Source organism: Aspergillus campestris (genome assembly GCF_002847485.1).
Source record: "Aspergillus campestris IBT 28561 chromosome Unknown P168scaffold_1, whole genome shotgun sequence".
Classification (NCBI taxonomy): Eukaryota; Fungi; Ascomycota; class Eurotiomycetes; order Eurotiales; family Aspergillaceae; genus Aspergillus; species Aspergillus campestris.
Window position 1 is genome coordinate 3,928,300 of NW_020194336.1, and position 17,172 is coordinate 3,945,471.

Consider the following 17,172-nt stretch of genomic DNA (forward strand, 5'->3'; position numbering starts at 1 on the left):
CGTTGAGGCTTCTCTTCCCCAGTCAGATCGTCTCCACCGTCTCACGTGCGCTCGTTAGGAAGAATCCCACTGGCCTCGCTGGCAGCGAGGAAGTCGAAACTCTCCTCGCTCGTGGGAGGACTGGGGCATGGTTTCTCAGATCGATTGAGCAACACATCCTGGAGCCCTGTGCTCCCCTGGCCTGCCCTATCGCCAATCCACTCCTGGCCATCGCCGGCACCGCGGAAGTTAGCCGGCCGACGAGCCTTTTCGCGCTCCAAGAGCGGCAGAGCAGTCGACTTCGCAGATTCCGATGATTCATCGTCATTACTAACACCGGGCAGGGGCAGAGTCCGGTGGTGCCATTCGCCGAGGAACATCCCCTCCGCGTCGACCTCCTGTCGTACCTTCAACCATTCGTCCATGTCTTTGCCGTACATCTTTCGCAGCTCCTGGCGGCCGGTCGTAAAGTTCTTGGCCCAGTGTGGCTTCGCGCCCACCTCCCGCATGAGCCACTCGAACGCCTCATAGTACCGTTCCGTGCAAGGCGGGTCCCGGAGATATGGCCGGTACAGGGTGGCGTTGAGGTACAGGGTCGGTCCATCGTGGCAGGTAGGGTCCAAGAACGGACGGGGCCTAGTGTTGTGCGTGGAGTCGGCGACGCGGACCTCGACCGGACAATGCACCCACAGACCGTCGACGGGGAAGGGAATGCGCGCCGTCTCGACATCTCCGTTCAACCAGGCCGACAGACGGATGAGAGCCTCGGGGCCCTTCTCCAGGGGCAGCGCCCACTCATTGACAAACTGCGAATAGAGACAGTTCATCAGCAGTCCGTCGCGGGCGGGCTGCACGGCCTCCGTGACCGTCGCGCCTGCTTTGAACCCGTACTGCAAACCGAACACGAGCCACTCCACCCACGGCAGGATGCGCGGGAAGTAGTTAGAGAGCGCCAGCAGATTATGGTAGATATGATACCCCAGGGAGCCCCCATAGAAATTCGTCGGCGGCGCACGCACTTCACGATCGGTCTTGTCAGCGTGCCAGACAATCGCACTCCGCTGATACGGCATCCACCAGACACGGACAAACTCATGCGACGTCCACAGCGGGCCCGACCACTTGGCCAACACCTCGGACAAGTCCACCCGAGCCTGTCGCCACGCGACCTTAAACATCGGCTCCGCCTGGAACGTCACCTCGACAACGATGCCGAGCGCACCGAGCGAAATGAGCGCCGCGCGGAAGAGCGCCTGGTTCTCCGTCTCACTGCACCGCACCAGGCGCCCATCGGCCAGCATCAGCGTCAACGCGACAACACACTCCGACAGCAGCCCATGGCGCAGCGAACTCCCATGCGTCCCCGTCGCGATCACCCCCGCGATCGACTGATGATCAATACTCCCCAAATTCGACAGCGTCAGCCCGCGTCGCTCCAGCTCCTCTCCGAGGTCGCGCAGCCGGATACCCGCCTCCACCGTCACCATGCTTGTATCGCGATCCACCTCCAACACGCGGTTGAACCCGTCCAGGTTCACCATCCAGGCGGACGTGCAGGTCAGGTCGGACGGCGAGTGGCCGCTGCCGACAGTTACGAGTCGTCGACGGCATCGTCGCGCCAAGGTCACCACTTTATGAATCTCTGCGAGCGACTGCGGTTGGATGTAGAGCTCGGGGCGGGAGTATAACGTTTTGGCCCAGGTGTGATGGATGTGATGGGTGGACGCGCGGAATGGGACCGCGGGGTCGAGTCGGGAGAGTTCGCGGAGGACGGTGGGGTCCATTTTTCTTTTCTTTTTTCTTCTTCTTTCTTTCTGACTGGTTATTCTATGACTGTTATAGTCGAGTCAGTGTTGATATTGATTTGATGCGAAGAATGTAGGGAGAAAAAGGAACCACTCAACCAAACATACCTCACCCAGACCGTTAACAAAAGAGGGGTTACAATGATATTATCATCATCACTCCATTGATAAGAATTGAACCGTCAATTAAAGAAATGCAAATTCGATCCGAGTGGGCCGACTGGACTGACGAATGCAGCAGATTGGAGGAAAGTTGTGGGTCAGTGGTCGGTCCGGACGATTTTCGCCATTCAGATCCAGTATGAGATTATCAAGCGGGTTTATGTCGGATCATCTGCATATGCTTGACTCCGCCTTTGCTCCTTCTATACTGTCCGTTTCAGAGACTATAAGATAGGACATCAACTACGGACTCGTCAACCAAGGATCCGTCAGAAGTTCACGGGCGCTCTGTCTCTCTTCCGGGTCCCATCGCAGCATCTTTCGCATGAAGCGCAGGAACGTCTCCTTGTTCTCGCCTGCCAGGTACTCTTCCGAGTCCTCCAGGGACATGTCGGGGACTCCCGCAGACCCTATCCACTCTCCTATTGATTGATCAGCTAGAAAGCTCAAACACCATAATGATAGAAGCCCTACCCGATGAATTCCAATAATTCCAGCTGTGAGGAGATTGGGACAGAAAACCAACCGGTGGAGGACCCAGCATCGCGACCATCTCCGCGAGCAGATGCACATCCGAATGTCTACCGTCGGGACCCCGACCATCAAACAAATGGTGATCCTCAAAAAGGTCCCATATCTACAGCATTTCAATACCCTATTAGCCTGAATGTCAATCAATAAACATGAAACCCATGTGATCTCCCTACTAGCACCCCAACATTCCATATATCGACCTTCGACGTCCATCGTAATCCGAGGATAACCTCCGGCGCCCGATAAATATCCGGCTGGACCAGTCCATCGTGGACTCCCTTTCCCAGGCGGGCTTCCCCGAAATCGCAGAGCAGTGGCATCCCGAAACTGCGATTCCAACCTTTCGTTCGATGGAATGGACGCGATTGATAGACGGTGTAGTTACTCCCACCGTCGATCTTCCGGGGACTGGGATCATCCGCTTCCTGATTCTCCCACTCGTGGAAAATTGAATCATCCTTTGCGCTGATGATGATATTCTTCGCTTGTATGTCTGGATCAGACGTTAGCCATTGATTAACCACAGGCTACTAAACAGTACCAACCAGTGTGTACGACCCCACCCTCAGCATGCAAATAATCCAGCGCCATCAACAACTGCTGCAACGCCCCTTTCAACATATCCTCCGTCAAGCTCTTCGGGTCCAGCGTCGCCTGGAAATGCAAAAGACTCGTCACGAGCGGTTCAAAGACAATACACTGATGGACACCGCTGGACCCGATCAGTTCAAACTTCCCTTTCATGTTGTGGACGCAACTGCTGCCCGGATGGTTTGTCTTCATTTTAGCGAGATGCTCTAGTACGCGTACTTCCTGATTAGCCCTAGGACTACTACTGTTTCTGTTGCTGCTGCCGGTGTAGATCTTCAGCGCTACATATTGATGATGTCTACATAATCGCCATTAGCCATCCCTTTTTTTATAGAGAGAAGAAGGAAAGGCTTACAAACTGCAGATCCCGACAAAACCACACGGTTGAGTTCGCCCCATACCCCAACTTGCTGAGGACCTTGTATCTGGAATGGAAGATATCGCCTAGGTTGACGGGATAGTATAATCCTCGTGTAAATGCAGGCATTCGCTCTTCTTCGTTTTTTGTGAAGGAATCTAGCTTAGGAGGCGTGCGTGTGGATATGCTGCGTCGTGATGATGGTGGTCGTCGAAGGAAGCGGCTGAGTCGGATGAAGGGGTTCATTTTATCCTGTAGTTCAAGTGCAAGTATGGACCATTGTAAGGATCACAAGTCAGCGAATATAGGAACGAAACAGTGGAATGGTATACTTGAAGAGATGGGCAATTCAGACAAATACCCATCTGACGGAGAGAACAAACAAAGACAGTCTAAATAAGTGGACGTGTCGCGTATCTTTCCATTACCCTCCCACGTGGCAGAGAAACACAATACAGAAATGCAATATCATTAAGAAAACCAATATATGCCATGCGCTAGCCAGCTATGACTATTATCAATACTCATAAGCAGTCAGGTAAACACCTAGGCATATACCTAGTCTAGTCCTTTCAAATCATGGTAGGAGAGTTAATCATACAATCCACTCACTCCCACAGATCATCTAGATCATCTGAGAATGATACAACAACATAGCAAGCAGTGTATGAATCCCCGCCCACCCCGAGCGCCAATCACGCCAGAAACAAAAATAGATAAACTCCCATCAAACAGATAGAGAGATACATGGATAGATAAACCCGAATTCGCCCCGCCCTTCGCCCAGGCTCCTTGAAAGATGCTCCCCGGGTCGTCGTGTCTCTCTTCCACCATATGGACCGGGCCAGATGCAACTCTATTCACAGATAAGGAAATTGTCCATAAGAACAAGGATGTTCAGCTACAAAGGAAAAATAAGAGAATGAGGAAGGAAGTAGAAGGCTCTGGAAGGCGCTCTATGAGGACCGGATGGCCTCAATGGCCGCGTTCAGTGGAAACACCTGCGGGGCCGGCCGTGAAGCATCCCCGTCCCACTTGCGGAGCGCGCTGCGACAGGATTCCGGAACCCCACCGAGAGAGACATAGCTCTTGGGGATGAAAGGTCGGTCTTGGAGAGACGCCGCCAAGATGCCGTATTCGTGCGCAAAGACCACGGCGGATGCGAATTCCGCGGGTCGTTTGGACGCTTGTTCGCCAACGATCCTACATAAGGCATTAGGGTTAGCTCAGATATAGGGAGCGAGCGGAGATTGAATAAACTTACACGTAGATCTCGAAAAACGTGTCGAGCACGTAGATACCCTTGGCGGAGATGTCTTTCTGGCAGAACACTTCGACTTCCTGGACGGTGTCATTCGGCCGGATGATGGGCGAATTGGAGCCCGATCGTCGAATCCAGAACCCGGACCGCTGGCCCAGCTCGTGGTCAACGCGGAACAGCCGGGCTTGGAAATGGCTGTGATGAGGCTTGAGCTTCCAGTGGTCGGATTTCATGTAGTCCCCTTGGTCATCGCTCAGGGGGAAAGCTTCCGAGAAACTCTCGGGCTCTTCCCCCTCGGTCACCTCTTCAAATTCCCCAGTCAGTCCCAGATCCATCCCGATGAGCCGCGCAGCGCCGACTTCTTCGGCGGAGCTGCCCAGTCCCTTCCACAGGAACAGTTTGCCGAACATGGAAGAGATCACAAAGGGATATCCGGAGCACAAGTTGCGTCGAGAGAAATCAACCTCATCGAACACCATCTGGCCCAGGTGCTTGCGACCGCAGAGCATGAAGATCGCAGACGAGCTGGACCGCGAGCTGGATCCCCGACGGGTGATCAGGATCCCTCCCAGAGCCTGGATGAAACGAGCGGGCTCTTTGCCTTGCTTGATGACCTCGAGTTTGCACCAGTTTTCTTTGGCGACTTTGCGGGAGAAGGACTGCGCATCATCAATGGCGGAATCGGGGACCCCGTCCCCACACCAAAGCTGGGCCTCTGATCGCTGACTCGTCTCGTCTTCAAACACATGCACGCACAGGTACATGCTACCTTCGTAAAGGATGTATTCTTGGTTGACCGGGAGGTCTTGTTTCCGGCCATCGCCGGTGATCTCCCATATCTGCATCTTCAATGTCCGGATTCGGTCGGTCTCGCCCCGGCTGGCCAGCATCAACTGGGGATCAATGTTCACGCGGTCGCTCGAGTTGGGAAACGTATTGAAGAAACTCGAGATGGCCGCCAATGATTCGTCGGCCTGGGGTACCAGCGACCCCGAGGATCTAGGTGAGGCAGACTGATCGACGGAGGGGCTAGAGCTCTTCCGGGGCACAGGAGGTGAGGGTAAGGACTTGTGCTTGGGGGAAGTCTCTCGTGAAGACATGAAGGGGATGCCAGACCAAATTTTCGGGGGCGTCGGAGGTGGCGGGGCCTGGTTCCCGTTGAGGCTCGTTCGGAGAGGGGACGGAGAAGGAGAAGAGTAGTGAATTTGCGAGCTGCGCGCTTGGCCTACCGGAGGTGTGGATGGAGAGGCGGCCATTCTAGACATGAGAGACGACCGGTTCGAGGGGGTCTCTCTCGTGTTTCCCAAGTCGCCACGAACTGTCCCAGGATCATGAGGGGCTTTGGCCGCCTCCGTGGGAGGATCTGAGCTAACACTTTCCAAAGGTAACTTGATTTGGTTTTCTGATAGACGAGGCAAGCTTCTTTTGAATTCTGTCGGCTTGCTAATCCTGTGTTGAGTAGGTTGGGACGCATGGCTGTCCGGTGCGGTAGCATGCGTGTCGAGGACCTTATCAGGGAGGGGCCAGTTGCTAGAGTTGGGCATGGGCTCCTCCACCGGCGAGGGGCTTGTCTCTGATCGTTGGATATCGAACGACGATGTCGGAGTGGTCTCATCCTTTGGAGGCACCTCTTTCGAAGGCGAAGTTGGGGCTTCTGGTGCAGCCGCCTCGGGGACGACGGTCTTGGGCAGACGTCTCTTAGGGCCTCTTGCACGACTCTTCGTTATGTGTGTCAGTGTCGCAGGCTCGCTTTTCGACGATCCAGTCTCGCTGCTTGTTGCGTTCAGCGAGGACGATGTATTCATGGCGCCCACCTGGGGAGGACCACGCGACAAGAGACCCGCCAAAGCAGGATTTAGTCGGCCTGCAAGTTTCCCTTTAGTAGGAGGAGCTGCAGCCGCTGCAGGCGTGTCTGCAGCCTGAGCGACACTCCCCGACGGCAAGTCACGCACCGGTTTCATGGTTTCCTCGGTTGATATATCCTGCTTAATTTGGGTGTCGCCCGCAGGCTCGGGCTTAGGCGTGGCATCTACAAGGTCCCGCTTAGTCCCCTCTTCCTCCTTAGCCGGAGATGCTCCCTGGCTGCGGTCCTCGTCCGTACCCGAAGTGGGAATTTCGGGGCTGCGAAGACTCTCCCCGAACTCGTCAGGCTGAGGTGACAGTGGTGACAGCGCCGAAAAGGGCGGGTCCGGGGACCCTGAAGACGTTCCTGTTTCCCGCGGAGATTGGGGGGACAACGCGGCGCCATGCTCGTTGGTCTTGTCACTATTAGACTTGGCCAGATTCTGACGCTTTGCAATCGCCTCTGGAACGACAATCTTTGCGGGGGCATCGTCTTGCCCGACTGTACTCCTTCTCGTAGACCCTCCACCGGATTTCATGGCTTCCTTTTGCTTGTTCAGGCTCTCCTTGAGTTCATCGACTCTTTGTGTCTTTCTCGGGCCCCCTGAGTTGTTGAGACCTGCTTTCCCTTTGAGGATATTATCCTTGAGCTCGTCGGGGGCGGCATAGGTCGAAGACTCCGCTTTTCTCAGCCTTCCGAAGACATTCTTGAATTCGGGTTCTGCCCGAGGGGAGTCATCTTTGACAACTTCTCGCCGTTTCAAGTTCGCTCGGAAATCGATGACGGGGGACTGCGGTTTCGGTCGGTTGAGCAGAGGATCTCTAGAGGTAGACAGGGGCAGTTCGCTATCCGTCCTAGGTACCGGAGCCAAGACAGATGGGGCACGTTTGCGAGTGATCTCTTTTCGGCCTGTAGTATCCGCTTCCGGTCTTAACAGAGGAGCTCCCGAGACTTCAGTGGCATCAGGTTGCGTTTGTGACTCAGCAGGAGGCTTTGTACTCTCCTCTGCGCGCGGCACCGAGTCCTTGTTCTCCACAGGCAACTCGGACGGTCGTTCCGTAGGGGTAGGAACGTTGGCTTTCTCGTCCGTTGCCGCTTTCGAGGCTGGGTCCGATACCAATTTCGAGGCTGGGTCCGACGTCGACTTCAAGGCTGGGTCCGACGTCGATTTTGAGGCCGAGTCCGACGTCGATTCCAAGGCTGGTTCCAACGTCGGTTTCAAGGCTGGGTCCGCCTTAGGTTTGGCGGCGTCATTCGCGATACCAAAGACGTCGGGAATGCCGGACACACTGGATTTCTTGGAGTGGCGACCAGGAGCAGCCGTGCGCATCAGCCCGACAGGTGTGACCTCCTTGAAGCTGTTGACGCGACCCAGATCAGTGCTACCCCTCGACTGCCGGGACGGAGACCAGGTGGCTTGCTGGGATGGGCTCTTCTTGTGACGGGGGGAATCGGGGCGGTTCAAGGCGCTTTCCAACCAGGTTGATTTGGTGGGACTCCACCGTTTCGGGTCCATCGTCCGCGAGGCCGCGGGGTTTGACGATGATGGCGGATTGGACTCCGAGTTCACTTCACTGCCCAATGAACTGCCCGGTCTTGTATGGAGGGAAAGGGGAGCGCGTCTCGGGCTCTCATCGGCTCGTGTGCCGGTGACGCTGCCAGGGACCGGCGGGGTGACGGGGCGTTCGCTGTCGTTCATCGGACGGACTACCGTTGCCTCGCTATGGCTCGAGCCGGGCCGGTGAGAGGGTAACAGCGAACCCTCCCGAGCCGCCTTGGAGGTGGGCGAAAGGGAGAGCACATCAGTGCCGGTAGGCGCGGCAAAGCTATTGCGATTGCTCGCAAAGGGGTCTGCCCTAGACAGCCCAGATGGTAACTGAGCACTCCACCGCTTAGACACGCTGTCGGACCGCTTCATCATGGCGCTCTGGACGAACCCACCCAGTCCTTTTGTCGGTGATGTGGACCGTTCGGGGGACATTCGTCGTGGGGACGGAGGGCCCATTGTTTGCTCTTCAGATGCCGGTTCCGTTTGTGGGGGTTCGAACTTCTGCGCGTTGGACAGAGGTACCGGGGAACCTAGACCCGTAGCCGTCGAGACAGACGATACACTCGAGTACCGCTGTCCCTGGCTGCTTTCCGCAAATATCGAGCTCGCTCTTGACGGGGAGCGGGATCGCTCATCGAGGTTCTCCTGCTGGGCGCTTTCCTTGGTCGGTTCGGGAGTCTTCTCACGGTCCATGGCGGTCGCCTTGGTACTTGCGCCGGAGGGTGAGCCGTGATGTTGATCTTCCTTCGACCCTTCCCGGGGTGGGGATGTTAGTCCTATTGTGTCCGGCCGCGGCGGCGATCGCGTGTCTTTGGATGAAGGGGAGGAAGCGGAAAGATTCGGTGGAATTCCCGTGTCGTTGTTGGACGCGGTCGACATGGTTCGCAGGCGGTTTGTGCGCGTCGGGGAGGTCGAAAAGAGCGATCTGTTGGTATGCAGGTCGCGCGAGGCCGGTCGTTGCTGCCAGGACAGGGTCCCGGTCCTACTCCGCAGACTGGGCGATGCAGGTCTTGGGGACGTTTCCAGGCTACTCGTCGCTTCCACCGTGGAGCCTCTGCGGCTCGCACTGGGACTCGGAAACTCGTCGCCTCGTACCGAGGCAGGTCTGGGAGGGGTGATGTGCTCCGGGGTGCGCGGTGTCGGTTCGAGTTGTTGCGGGGGATCGATGGCTCGCTGGCCCAGTGCGGACATGCTCATCCGAGCCGGGTCGAACAACGGCGGGGAGTCTTTGGTGGGTGAGAGCGAACGGGCACGTTCTATATTCCGTCCTCACAGGGATTTCATCAGTCTCTCATCCGGATCAGGTGGCAATCTGTCCACTGCGGTATGATGGGGGGAGTTTCCACTCGAACCGCGGCGAGAACGGAGAACGGGGGAGACAAATTACCAGCTCTTCGGGCCTGTCTCTCTCTGCGACCCTGCAAGATCTCCTCCTCCAACTTCTTAGTGCGTTGTTCGTCCTCCTTGTCGCGCTTCTGGCCGAGTTCCCGAATGCGCAGGAGGAAATCATTGACATCCCCCTTGCCCTCGGGATCGGTGGTGGAAGACATGGCCACCTTGGCAGTTGATCGGTCAGATCGTCGAACCGGGGGGGCGCGGTTGTGAGATCTGAAAAGGGACTACACAATGAGACAAAGAAAATCAAAGCCGAAACAAAACGAAAACAAGAAAAAGAAAATTGAAGACAAAAAAAAAAGAACAAGGATAGATGAAAGAAAAAGAGATCAAGTGAATGGAGGGGAGAGAAAGGGAAAAAAGGTCATGAGTCAAACCCGACAAACACAGGCCGACGACGACAACAAGAATCGAGTCTGGGTCGCGTATGCAGTCGTCACTCGTCAGCCAGGGATTGTGGGGTGGGATTGGGCGACAGTAAGGAAGGGGGAGAAAGAGAGGAGAGAGAGCTGAGTACAGGGAGGGTAAAGAGGGGTGAGTTTCTATTCCCGACTTAGTCTCGGTGGCTCAGGCACATCTGAATGGGCGGTCCAGCTTGGATACTGATATTGATGTTGTTACTGTTACTGATGATACTGATGAGAATATTCGCACCGGTTGAATATGAGCCTACTCCCTATGATGATACGTTCTACGCGACTCTTCTCCGACCGACACAGTACTCAACCCATGTCGTCAATCCGGCGAAACCCAGATTTTCCTTCCTTTTCGTACACGGTGGAACCTCCAGCTCATATCCAAACTATTCCCTACTAATCACAATCCATATCCGTGTCGCTTCCTGCCCCACCCAAACAATAACTCGACGATGGCCCTCTGCATCATGGCCCAACTGGTCCAACTGGATGATGCGTGCGGCGGGTCTTGCATCCTCTCCTGAGAGTAGTTGGACCGGGTGAACGGTGTTATTCCCCGAATGACAATGAGATTGTTTGCTGCGATCGGGTTATTGGGATTGCAGGCCGATAGAATCCTCTTCAGGGCCGGTCGGGCATGGTCGGGGCCTTTATTTTGATGTTGCTCAAGATGGTAGGTTGTTTACTGGGACGGTGGGAAGTCGGTGGGCCCTCGACCTGAAATCTCGTTCTCTCCCGCCCCGCGGATCAGGGGAATTAAGATTCAGGGACGGGAATCACTACCATGGTTATTCATGCAATACTAATCAAATTAAGAGAGAGTAATTGTAAGGAAAGGAATCAGAAAAAGCAAAATAATGATGCTTATCTGGTACCTGGTAGAAAACCTGGCGGAGATCCACGGATCCCCCTGCACTGCCTGCAGAGCACAGCCACTGGGCGTGACGTCGACCAGACCGGCTGGGTCGGAGTTCCAAGAGATAGGGCTCTGCTAGAGTGTGAATCATGGCCCTAGACCGAGGCAAATTCCTCCGCCAAAAGTTTCAGTGGTGCCTCTCGGAGTTCGTTCCAAGTTCGTTCGAAACTCTTTCCAGATTTGTTCTGATCGCTTATCCGCATTAGGGTACTGGTCAGAAACTCGTAGATCGACCTACTTTCGTACCTTTGTAAACACAGATAGAATAGATTCGAATTATATGGAATTTCCGGTGAGATAATAAGGGAAATAGTAATTGCTGAACGGGATGGGTTGGCTGGTAATTTTTTCTTGTGGGGGATTTTGTGTGATGGCTCTAGCATCAGAATATATAAATCTGCCATCGGGCTCTTCATACCGTCACAACTCTTCCAGTTTGTTAGCTATTTACATCGACATTCAATTGAAAACATCAAAACATAGAATACGATATGATAGATGATACGAACCCAATGGCTTTCTGCTTAATTTTATTCAAAGAAAAGGCAATGTTCCTTTCCGACGGCTCAATGAGCAGCCACAGGCATCAAGATACTCCCCTCTTGATTAAGTGACATGGTTTCCGGGGTACAAGTCGAAGATGACACCTGTGATAAGGAGTAATACTTAGTATGTCAGTATAATCATTATATGTCTAGAAGAAACCACAAAAGTACGTAGCATGAGCACCTCGCAGCATCCTGCATTGCTGGGAGACACTGTAGGCGTATGTATCTACCATTGTTAGAGACTCTGTGTGAAGTATAGCCCGTGTTGTCCTTGCTGACCAGTCAGGGAGAGAAAGAATACCAATAGGTTTCAAAGCAATGACAGTTCGTGAGGTACAAGAATGCCACTGGTACTAGAACAGAGTAAACAGAAAGAGCAACATCCGTCAGATAAATCTAGATATGACGACACTCGTGCAACGATCAAGTGATCCTCGATGGTTTCCTTCAGATTAGTCAATCTAGGCCTCAGGCCTTTAACTTCACCTTTGCCTTCTGCCTAGCTTGTAGACCATTTATCAGTGGTGCCTAAAGATGCTGAGCAGTCTTTGTATAACTAGTTGTTAGTCTGGCAGTATGACGTATATACTACTTACTTGGGTTCTTCAATGAAGTTAAAGTATGACTTTCAGTGATAGTTGTAGATTTTCTAAGTAATAATCTTACATTTACTGCTAGTTGAATCTGGTATACTATTCATAGTGAAGGAATGAGCTTTATAATTCATGGTATAGATTCACTATGATAATCTATGCTAGATATTTATATGTACCATATCAGCGAAGATAATATACACAAGCACATGCTACATGATAGAGAATAGTGTCTTGAATATATTATATATCCTCAAGACCATGTGTAGAATATGTCTAATATTTCACGTATGTCAGCCTCTACTAGCTAATTATTATGTAGATACTAGTGCTAGATGCTTTTTCTTTGTTCTATATACTCTATATATCTTTGATTGTCTAACAAAGCCTAGGTCCTACAGATATAAGTCTAACTAAATCATAACAGCATGTTCTGTGATGAATATCACTAAAGCACAGAGTAACAAGAAATCTTCTTCACTAATCCCTATATTTATCCATAGAGTGATAAGTATACAGTGATATATTTCTATAATAAGATCTATGTTAGTTGTCCACTTCAGATTTGCCTCTCTGTTTCTTGGGTATAAATATCCCTATATCTAGAGAAAGCTCCCAGAGTCATACAACCTCGAGCTTCGTACAAACCCCTCCTCAACTTTGGAAAATAATCTATCATTATCTATCTTGGATACCCTGATAAGAAAGAAACCAGATAGAGTACAAAGCAAATCTATCTTTGGATAGGATCATAGCCTAAATCCCTAGAGGCAGGCTCCAATCAGTTGGTAGACCCTAACCTACAGCATGAGCGACAGCCCGGACCCCTGGTCACAGATGGTGACAGCGCAGTCAGAACCAACAGCAGAGCCAAAAGGGGAGCAAGTCAAAGGAGGACAGCAAGGTTTGGTGGATGAGGTGAAAAAGATCAATCAGACTGCCCCATCAACATTCCCAATCACTTCAACCCAGACCCCCTCAGCATCGTCTCGGCATCGACCATCTGCCGCGTTGTATGTATCACCCCCTTTGAGAGAAAGATTACTGCGACAACAGCAAGGCAGTATGCTTGACTCCACAGATTCTTCAATGAGTGAATTTCCTTCGCGGCACCAGCCTGCTGGGGGAAGAGCCCCGCCTCCTTCACAGACCCAAACAAGAGGTCACCCTCAGCAGAGGCCTTCTACTCTGCGGAATGAAGTTACTTCTCCTTCTAACAAGCCCCAAGTACAAACCCACCCTCTCAAAGGCCTTCCTGCTAGTACGTCTCCACCTGTCCACACAAAGCAACAAGGATCAAAAGCGGTGGCTAACAATCAAAAAGAGAACAACAAACAGGTTGTTATCAGAATGTCCACCACTTCGGAGGAAGAAACCGTGATCCACAAGGGCAGAAGGGCGCCGCAGGACGGGGCCAGAAATCGTCAGGATGGAACTCAGGCTGCGCACATCGGCGTCGCGACACCGTCTAGCTCGAGACAGCCCGGGCAGCGAGCTCCCCGCCTCCCCAATGACCCCAGAAACAACAATAGGCCGCCGAACACGCCGGCAAAGAAGGTTGTCAGCCCCGAGGAACAATCCGCTCAGGAGGCGGAACTGGCGAAGTACTACAAGCCCCCGAATCCGGAGTTGATGGCGGAATTACAAAAGCTGCAGCAAGATATCCTGCAGAAGGCCCACCAGAACCGTTTCAAAGATGCCGAATTCCCGGTGGCCGATGCCAAGTTCATGGAGATCTGCAGAGGGGGACCAGGAAACGACCCTAACTCTGAGGTGTTCGAAAGGATCGGGGTGCATCGCTACGACGGACAAACCCGATCTGCGCTATCGGTTGCAGGTCCCGATGGCGGGGAGCAGCCCTCGTTTGAGGTTGCAGATTACGCCGGTGCGCCTGATCTCCCCACGTTCGAAGAAAGGGTTTCCCAGTGGCAGGCGTACAATAACAGCCGCGCTGTGTACTCCGACGTCGTGGACGGGAAGGTGGTGTTATCATCCGAGCCAAGCCAGGCGCATCTGGAGATGCAGGAGAAAGCGAGAACCGCTGGCGAGAAGCTCCGGTCCGGACAACAGGACTGCAAGCACAGGTGGGAAGACGCGTGGACCCCCGAGTGGGAGACCCGGCCTCGCCTTTACTCCGACCTAGCTGAGTTCATCGACTGGTTCCGCCGTTGGATGGACGGGACCATGGCCCTAGTCTGCTACACGGACATCTACCACGAAACTTTCTTTGACGGCACCGCCCATCCGGACGGCGTCCGGGGCTTCCTCATCCCTAGCCTGGACGACGTCGAAACCCGCATCGACACATCCGTGGAAGAGACCCGCCTGCACCGTCACGAGAGCGCCGAGGGCTATTGCTACAACCTGGAGCTGCACCAACGAAAAGAAGAAGAAGAGCGCTTGTTCAAAGAGGCAATCCGCAGGGAGAGAGCCCGAGACATCTACATCCAGACCAGACAGGCAGCGCTCGAGCCGCACCCACTATCGCCGCGCGCGAACATCTACCTCCGACACGCGCTGCCAAGCGACGCAGCCGAGCTCGTCGAAATCTTCAACTACTACATCAGCGAGTGCCCCGAAAGCATCGGCGTCGACCCCATCGAGACCGGCGACGTCCGCCAGCGCATTGACGACTGCCACCAGCAGAGCCTGCCGTTCCTTGTAGCGGTGGAGCGGCGCACGGGGGCCATCCGCGACGACAACCCCGAGAAGATTATGGGATACGCGCTGGCGTGCGACTTCGTCGGCCGCCGCACCGCCGCCCGCTACTCCGCCGAGCTGGAGCTCTTCGTCAGGCCAGAGGCCAAACGTAAGGGAATCGGCCGCTGTCTGATGGACAAGCTGCTCGGCATGTGTGATCCCACATACAATCCCAAGGGCGGATACAACTTTGAGGTCCCTGCGGAATACACCAACAACGGAGAGCGCCAGCTTGCCCGGCTGACATTTGCGCTCAGCTTCCCGGCCGACGATAGCTCGACATATACCTGGGTCAAAGGATGGCTCCATCGGGTGTTTGAGTTCGAAGAGCAGGGTCTCCTTCGAGGGAATAGAGTGAAGTTTGGCAAATAGTGAGTTTCCTTCTCATTTTCTCTTGAATCGCCTGCTAATATAGACAGCCAACACGTGAGCTACCTCGTGCGCAGCGTTGGATACAGCGAGGGCGTGGCATTCGATCGATAAGCAGATTTCACTGTACTGTACTCGGGTGAGTTCTCTAGAAGGTCATTACCAAGTGACGTTGGATTGACTGATGGGAGATCAGGACCATCGACACGATGCATGGGTCACTATGTGACATTCTTGTGCGATAGTTATCACCCGGGTCAAGTGTTGATATGATGGAAGGACGATCTTTTCATAACTTTTCAATTACCAACATTGTTCTCATTATCACGGTTCTCTTCTTGGGCATAATTTCGTGAATCCATAGTCAAAGCAACAAAGAGAAAAAAAAGTAAAAAAAAGACAAAGCAAAAAAAAAAAAAAAAAGGAAGAGGCTGGAAGGCGAATATGGAGTTTTAAATTTACAACGATCAACTCAGCTCTAAATGATAAATAGCTTCAAAGAATCAAAACAAAAATGTTTGAGTACCAAAACTTGCTCTATCTTTTCCTCAGTAGTGACATCCCTTGATTGAATCTATCTTCCTTGAATAGGCATCAGGAAGGTCAGCAATATCCACTATCTTTCATCCCATCTCTTAGCACACATATACTCCCTACTATCCTCACAATGGACGACTCAACAGAACAAATTCGCAACCACATAATGCGCCAAATCCAAGAGGCCCTATCCGAGTTCCTTCGAGACGCTGGCTCAAGCACAATGCGCGTACTCGGCGATACTCCAAACAGCATTCTCGATCCTAAAGATTACCTAGAATCCATACGCCCATTTGCCTCAAGAGTCCAAGATTGTCTCCACGACCAAGATGCAAATAATAAGACCTGTTTCGTCGCGGTCAACATCTACCGCGGAAAACACTCCTATTTCGTGGTCGACGTGAATAACACTGATTACATCTATCAGACTGCTCATGAATGCAAGACATTGGTACCTGTTTATGCCCTTCGGCTGTCGAAGAGAAAACCCTCGATTTTCAGGAAACGGGAGCTGGATGGACATGTTGCTGAGACTCTTAGGATCATGCATAATGGCCATGGTCAGGATGCTCTGCCTTTGTTTGACAATTACTGTGACGAGAATAGTCAATACGGGAACCCATGCAGCCTCCATGTCAAAACCCAAGAAGATTAGCATGAAACGGCAAACTACTACTACCATATCATTTTCAGCAATAAAGGGGAGTTGCAGTGACTGTGTTCATCCAGAACTATAACGTCGACCCAAACACAAACTCCTCCAGCTCCTTATACGCTCTATCAAGATCATCATTGACAATAACCCTATCATGAACACCTTGCTCAGCGTACTCCAGCTCGCGCCTGGCCTGAGCAAGCCTCTTCCGAATATCCTCCTCCCTCTCCGTACCACGGCCCCTCAGTCGCGCCTCAAGCGCCTCAATACTCGGCGGCCTGATAAAAACATACCGTGCATCTACACCACTACTACTGCCGCTATTCTCCCTCATCTGCCTAACACCGTGCATCTCAATATCCAAAACAACGATCAACCCCTTCGCCACCTGATCCATAATAGTCTGCTTGCTAGTCCCATAGTGGTTTCCACTGAACAAGGCATGTTCCACGAAGGCGTTCTGCGAGATCAGAGACAGAAATGTATCGTGAGAGACGAAGTGGTAGGCCACGCCCTCGGCTTCACCGGGTCGTGGTTCCCGTGTGGTGTGGGATACAGTTAGTGCGAATGTGTTGGGGTGGGTGGTGAATAGTTTCTGGATTAGAGTCCCTTTGCCGACTCCTGAGGGGCCGGAGATGACGATGGGTTGATGGGATGGGGATGGAGATGCTGTGATGGTGGGTGTTATTGAGTTGCATGTTGATTTATCAGTAAGAGGGTGTACATACGGGAAGTCATTACGATTTGAGGCAGTAGAATAGGATATCAAGAGCGTGTTTAGTCTCTATAATTTACACCGATTGTCTAGGAAGCAGAGATCCAAATCTCAAGCGAGGTAATGCAGAAGGCTGTTCTCATTCCCCCCCAAATGTACTCCGTACGCTATCCAGGCGATCAATACGACAGTAATAAACGGAGTAGGAGGAGAGACCGCCTAAATTCTGCCATGATATCCAGCCCA

At 52.9% G+C, this 17,172-nt stretch overlaps 5 protein-coding genes across 5 annotated transcripts; 1 reads left to right on the forward strand and 4 right to left on the reverse strand.

Moving 5' to 3' along the window:
• On the reverse strand, positions 1 to 2,016 carry P168DRAFT_30472 (D-arabinono-1,4-lactone oxidase). The gene is made up of 2 exons (XM_024838872.1): positions 1,893 to 2,016; positions 1 to 1,812 (listed from the first exon to the last, which is right to left on the reverse strand). The coding sequence occupies exon 2, from the start codon at positions 1,761 to 1,763 to the stop codon at positions 42 to 44; it is 1,722 nt and encodes a 573-aa protein (XP_024697665.1). The 5' UTR covers positions 1,764 to 1,812; positions 1,893 to 2,016; the 3' UTR covers positions 1 to 41.
• A 173-nt stretch (positions 2,017 to 2,189) lies between these two features.
• On the reverse strand, positions 2,190 to 3,675 carry P168DRAFT_294804 (putative protein kinase; the record flags this gene model as incomplete). Its single annotated transcript, XM_024837976.1, has 5 exons — positions 2,190 to 2,368; positions 2,421 to 2,583; positions 2,654 to 2,973; positions 3,026 to 3,369; positions 3,431 to 3,675. 5 exons carry the CDS (start codon positions 3,673 to 3,675, stop codon positions 2,190 to 2,192), a joined length of 1,251 nt encoding a protein of 416 aa, XP_024697666.1.
• A 254-nt stretch (positions 3,676 to 3,929) lies between these two features.
• P168DRAFT_263476 (putative gelsolin repeat protein) lies at positions 3,930 to 9,733 on the reverse strand. Its single transcript, XM_024834801.1, has 5 exons — positions 9,470 to 9,733; positions 7,797 to 9,338; positions 7,533 to 7,757; positions 4,694 to 7,454; positions 3,930 to 4,632 (listed from the first exon to the last, which is right to left on the reverse strand). The coding sequence occupies exons 1-5, from the start codon at positions 9,630 to 9,632 to the stop codon at positions 4,386 to 4,388; spliced, it is 4,938 nt and encodes a 1,645-aa protein (XP_024697667.1). The 5' UTR covers positions 9,633 to 9,733; the 3' UTR covers positions 3,930 to 4,385.
• Positions 9,734 to 13,965: 4,232 nt separating this feature from the next.
• P168DRAFT_287145 (GNAT family N-acetyltransferase) lies at positions 13,966 to 15,399 on the forward strand. Its single transcript, XM_024836510.1, has 3 exons — positions 13,966 to 15,021; positions 15,070 to 15,158; positions 15,216 to 15,399. Exons 1-2 carry the CDS (start codon positions 13,970 to 13,972, stop codon positions 15,131 to 15,133), a joined length of 1,116 nt encoding a protein of 371 aa, XP_024697668.1. The 5' UTR covers positions 13,966 to 13,969; the 3' UTR covers positions 15,134 to 15,158; positions 15,216 to 15,399.
• Positions 15,400 to 16,287: 888 nt separating this feature from the next.
• Positions 16,288 to 17,065, reverse strand: P168DRAFT_301655 (guanylate kinase; the record flags this gene model as incomplete). Its single annotated transcript, XM_024838551.1, has 2 exons — positions 16,940 to 17,065; positions 16,288 to 16,880 (listed from the first exon to the last, which is right to left on the reverse strand). Exons 1-2 carry the CDS (start codon positions 16,947 to 16,949, stop codon positions 16,288 to 16,290), a joined length of 603 nt encoding a protein of 200 aa, XP_024697669.1. The 5' UTR covers positions 16,950 to 17,065.
• Positions 17,066 to 17,172: the final 107 nt, after the last annotated feature.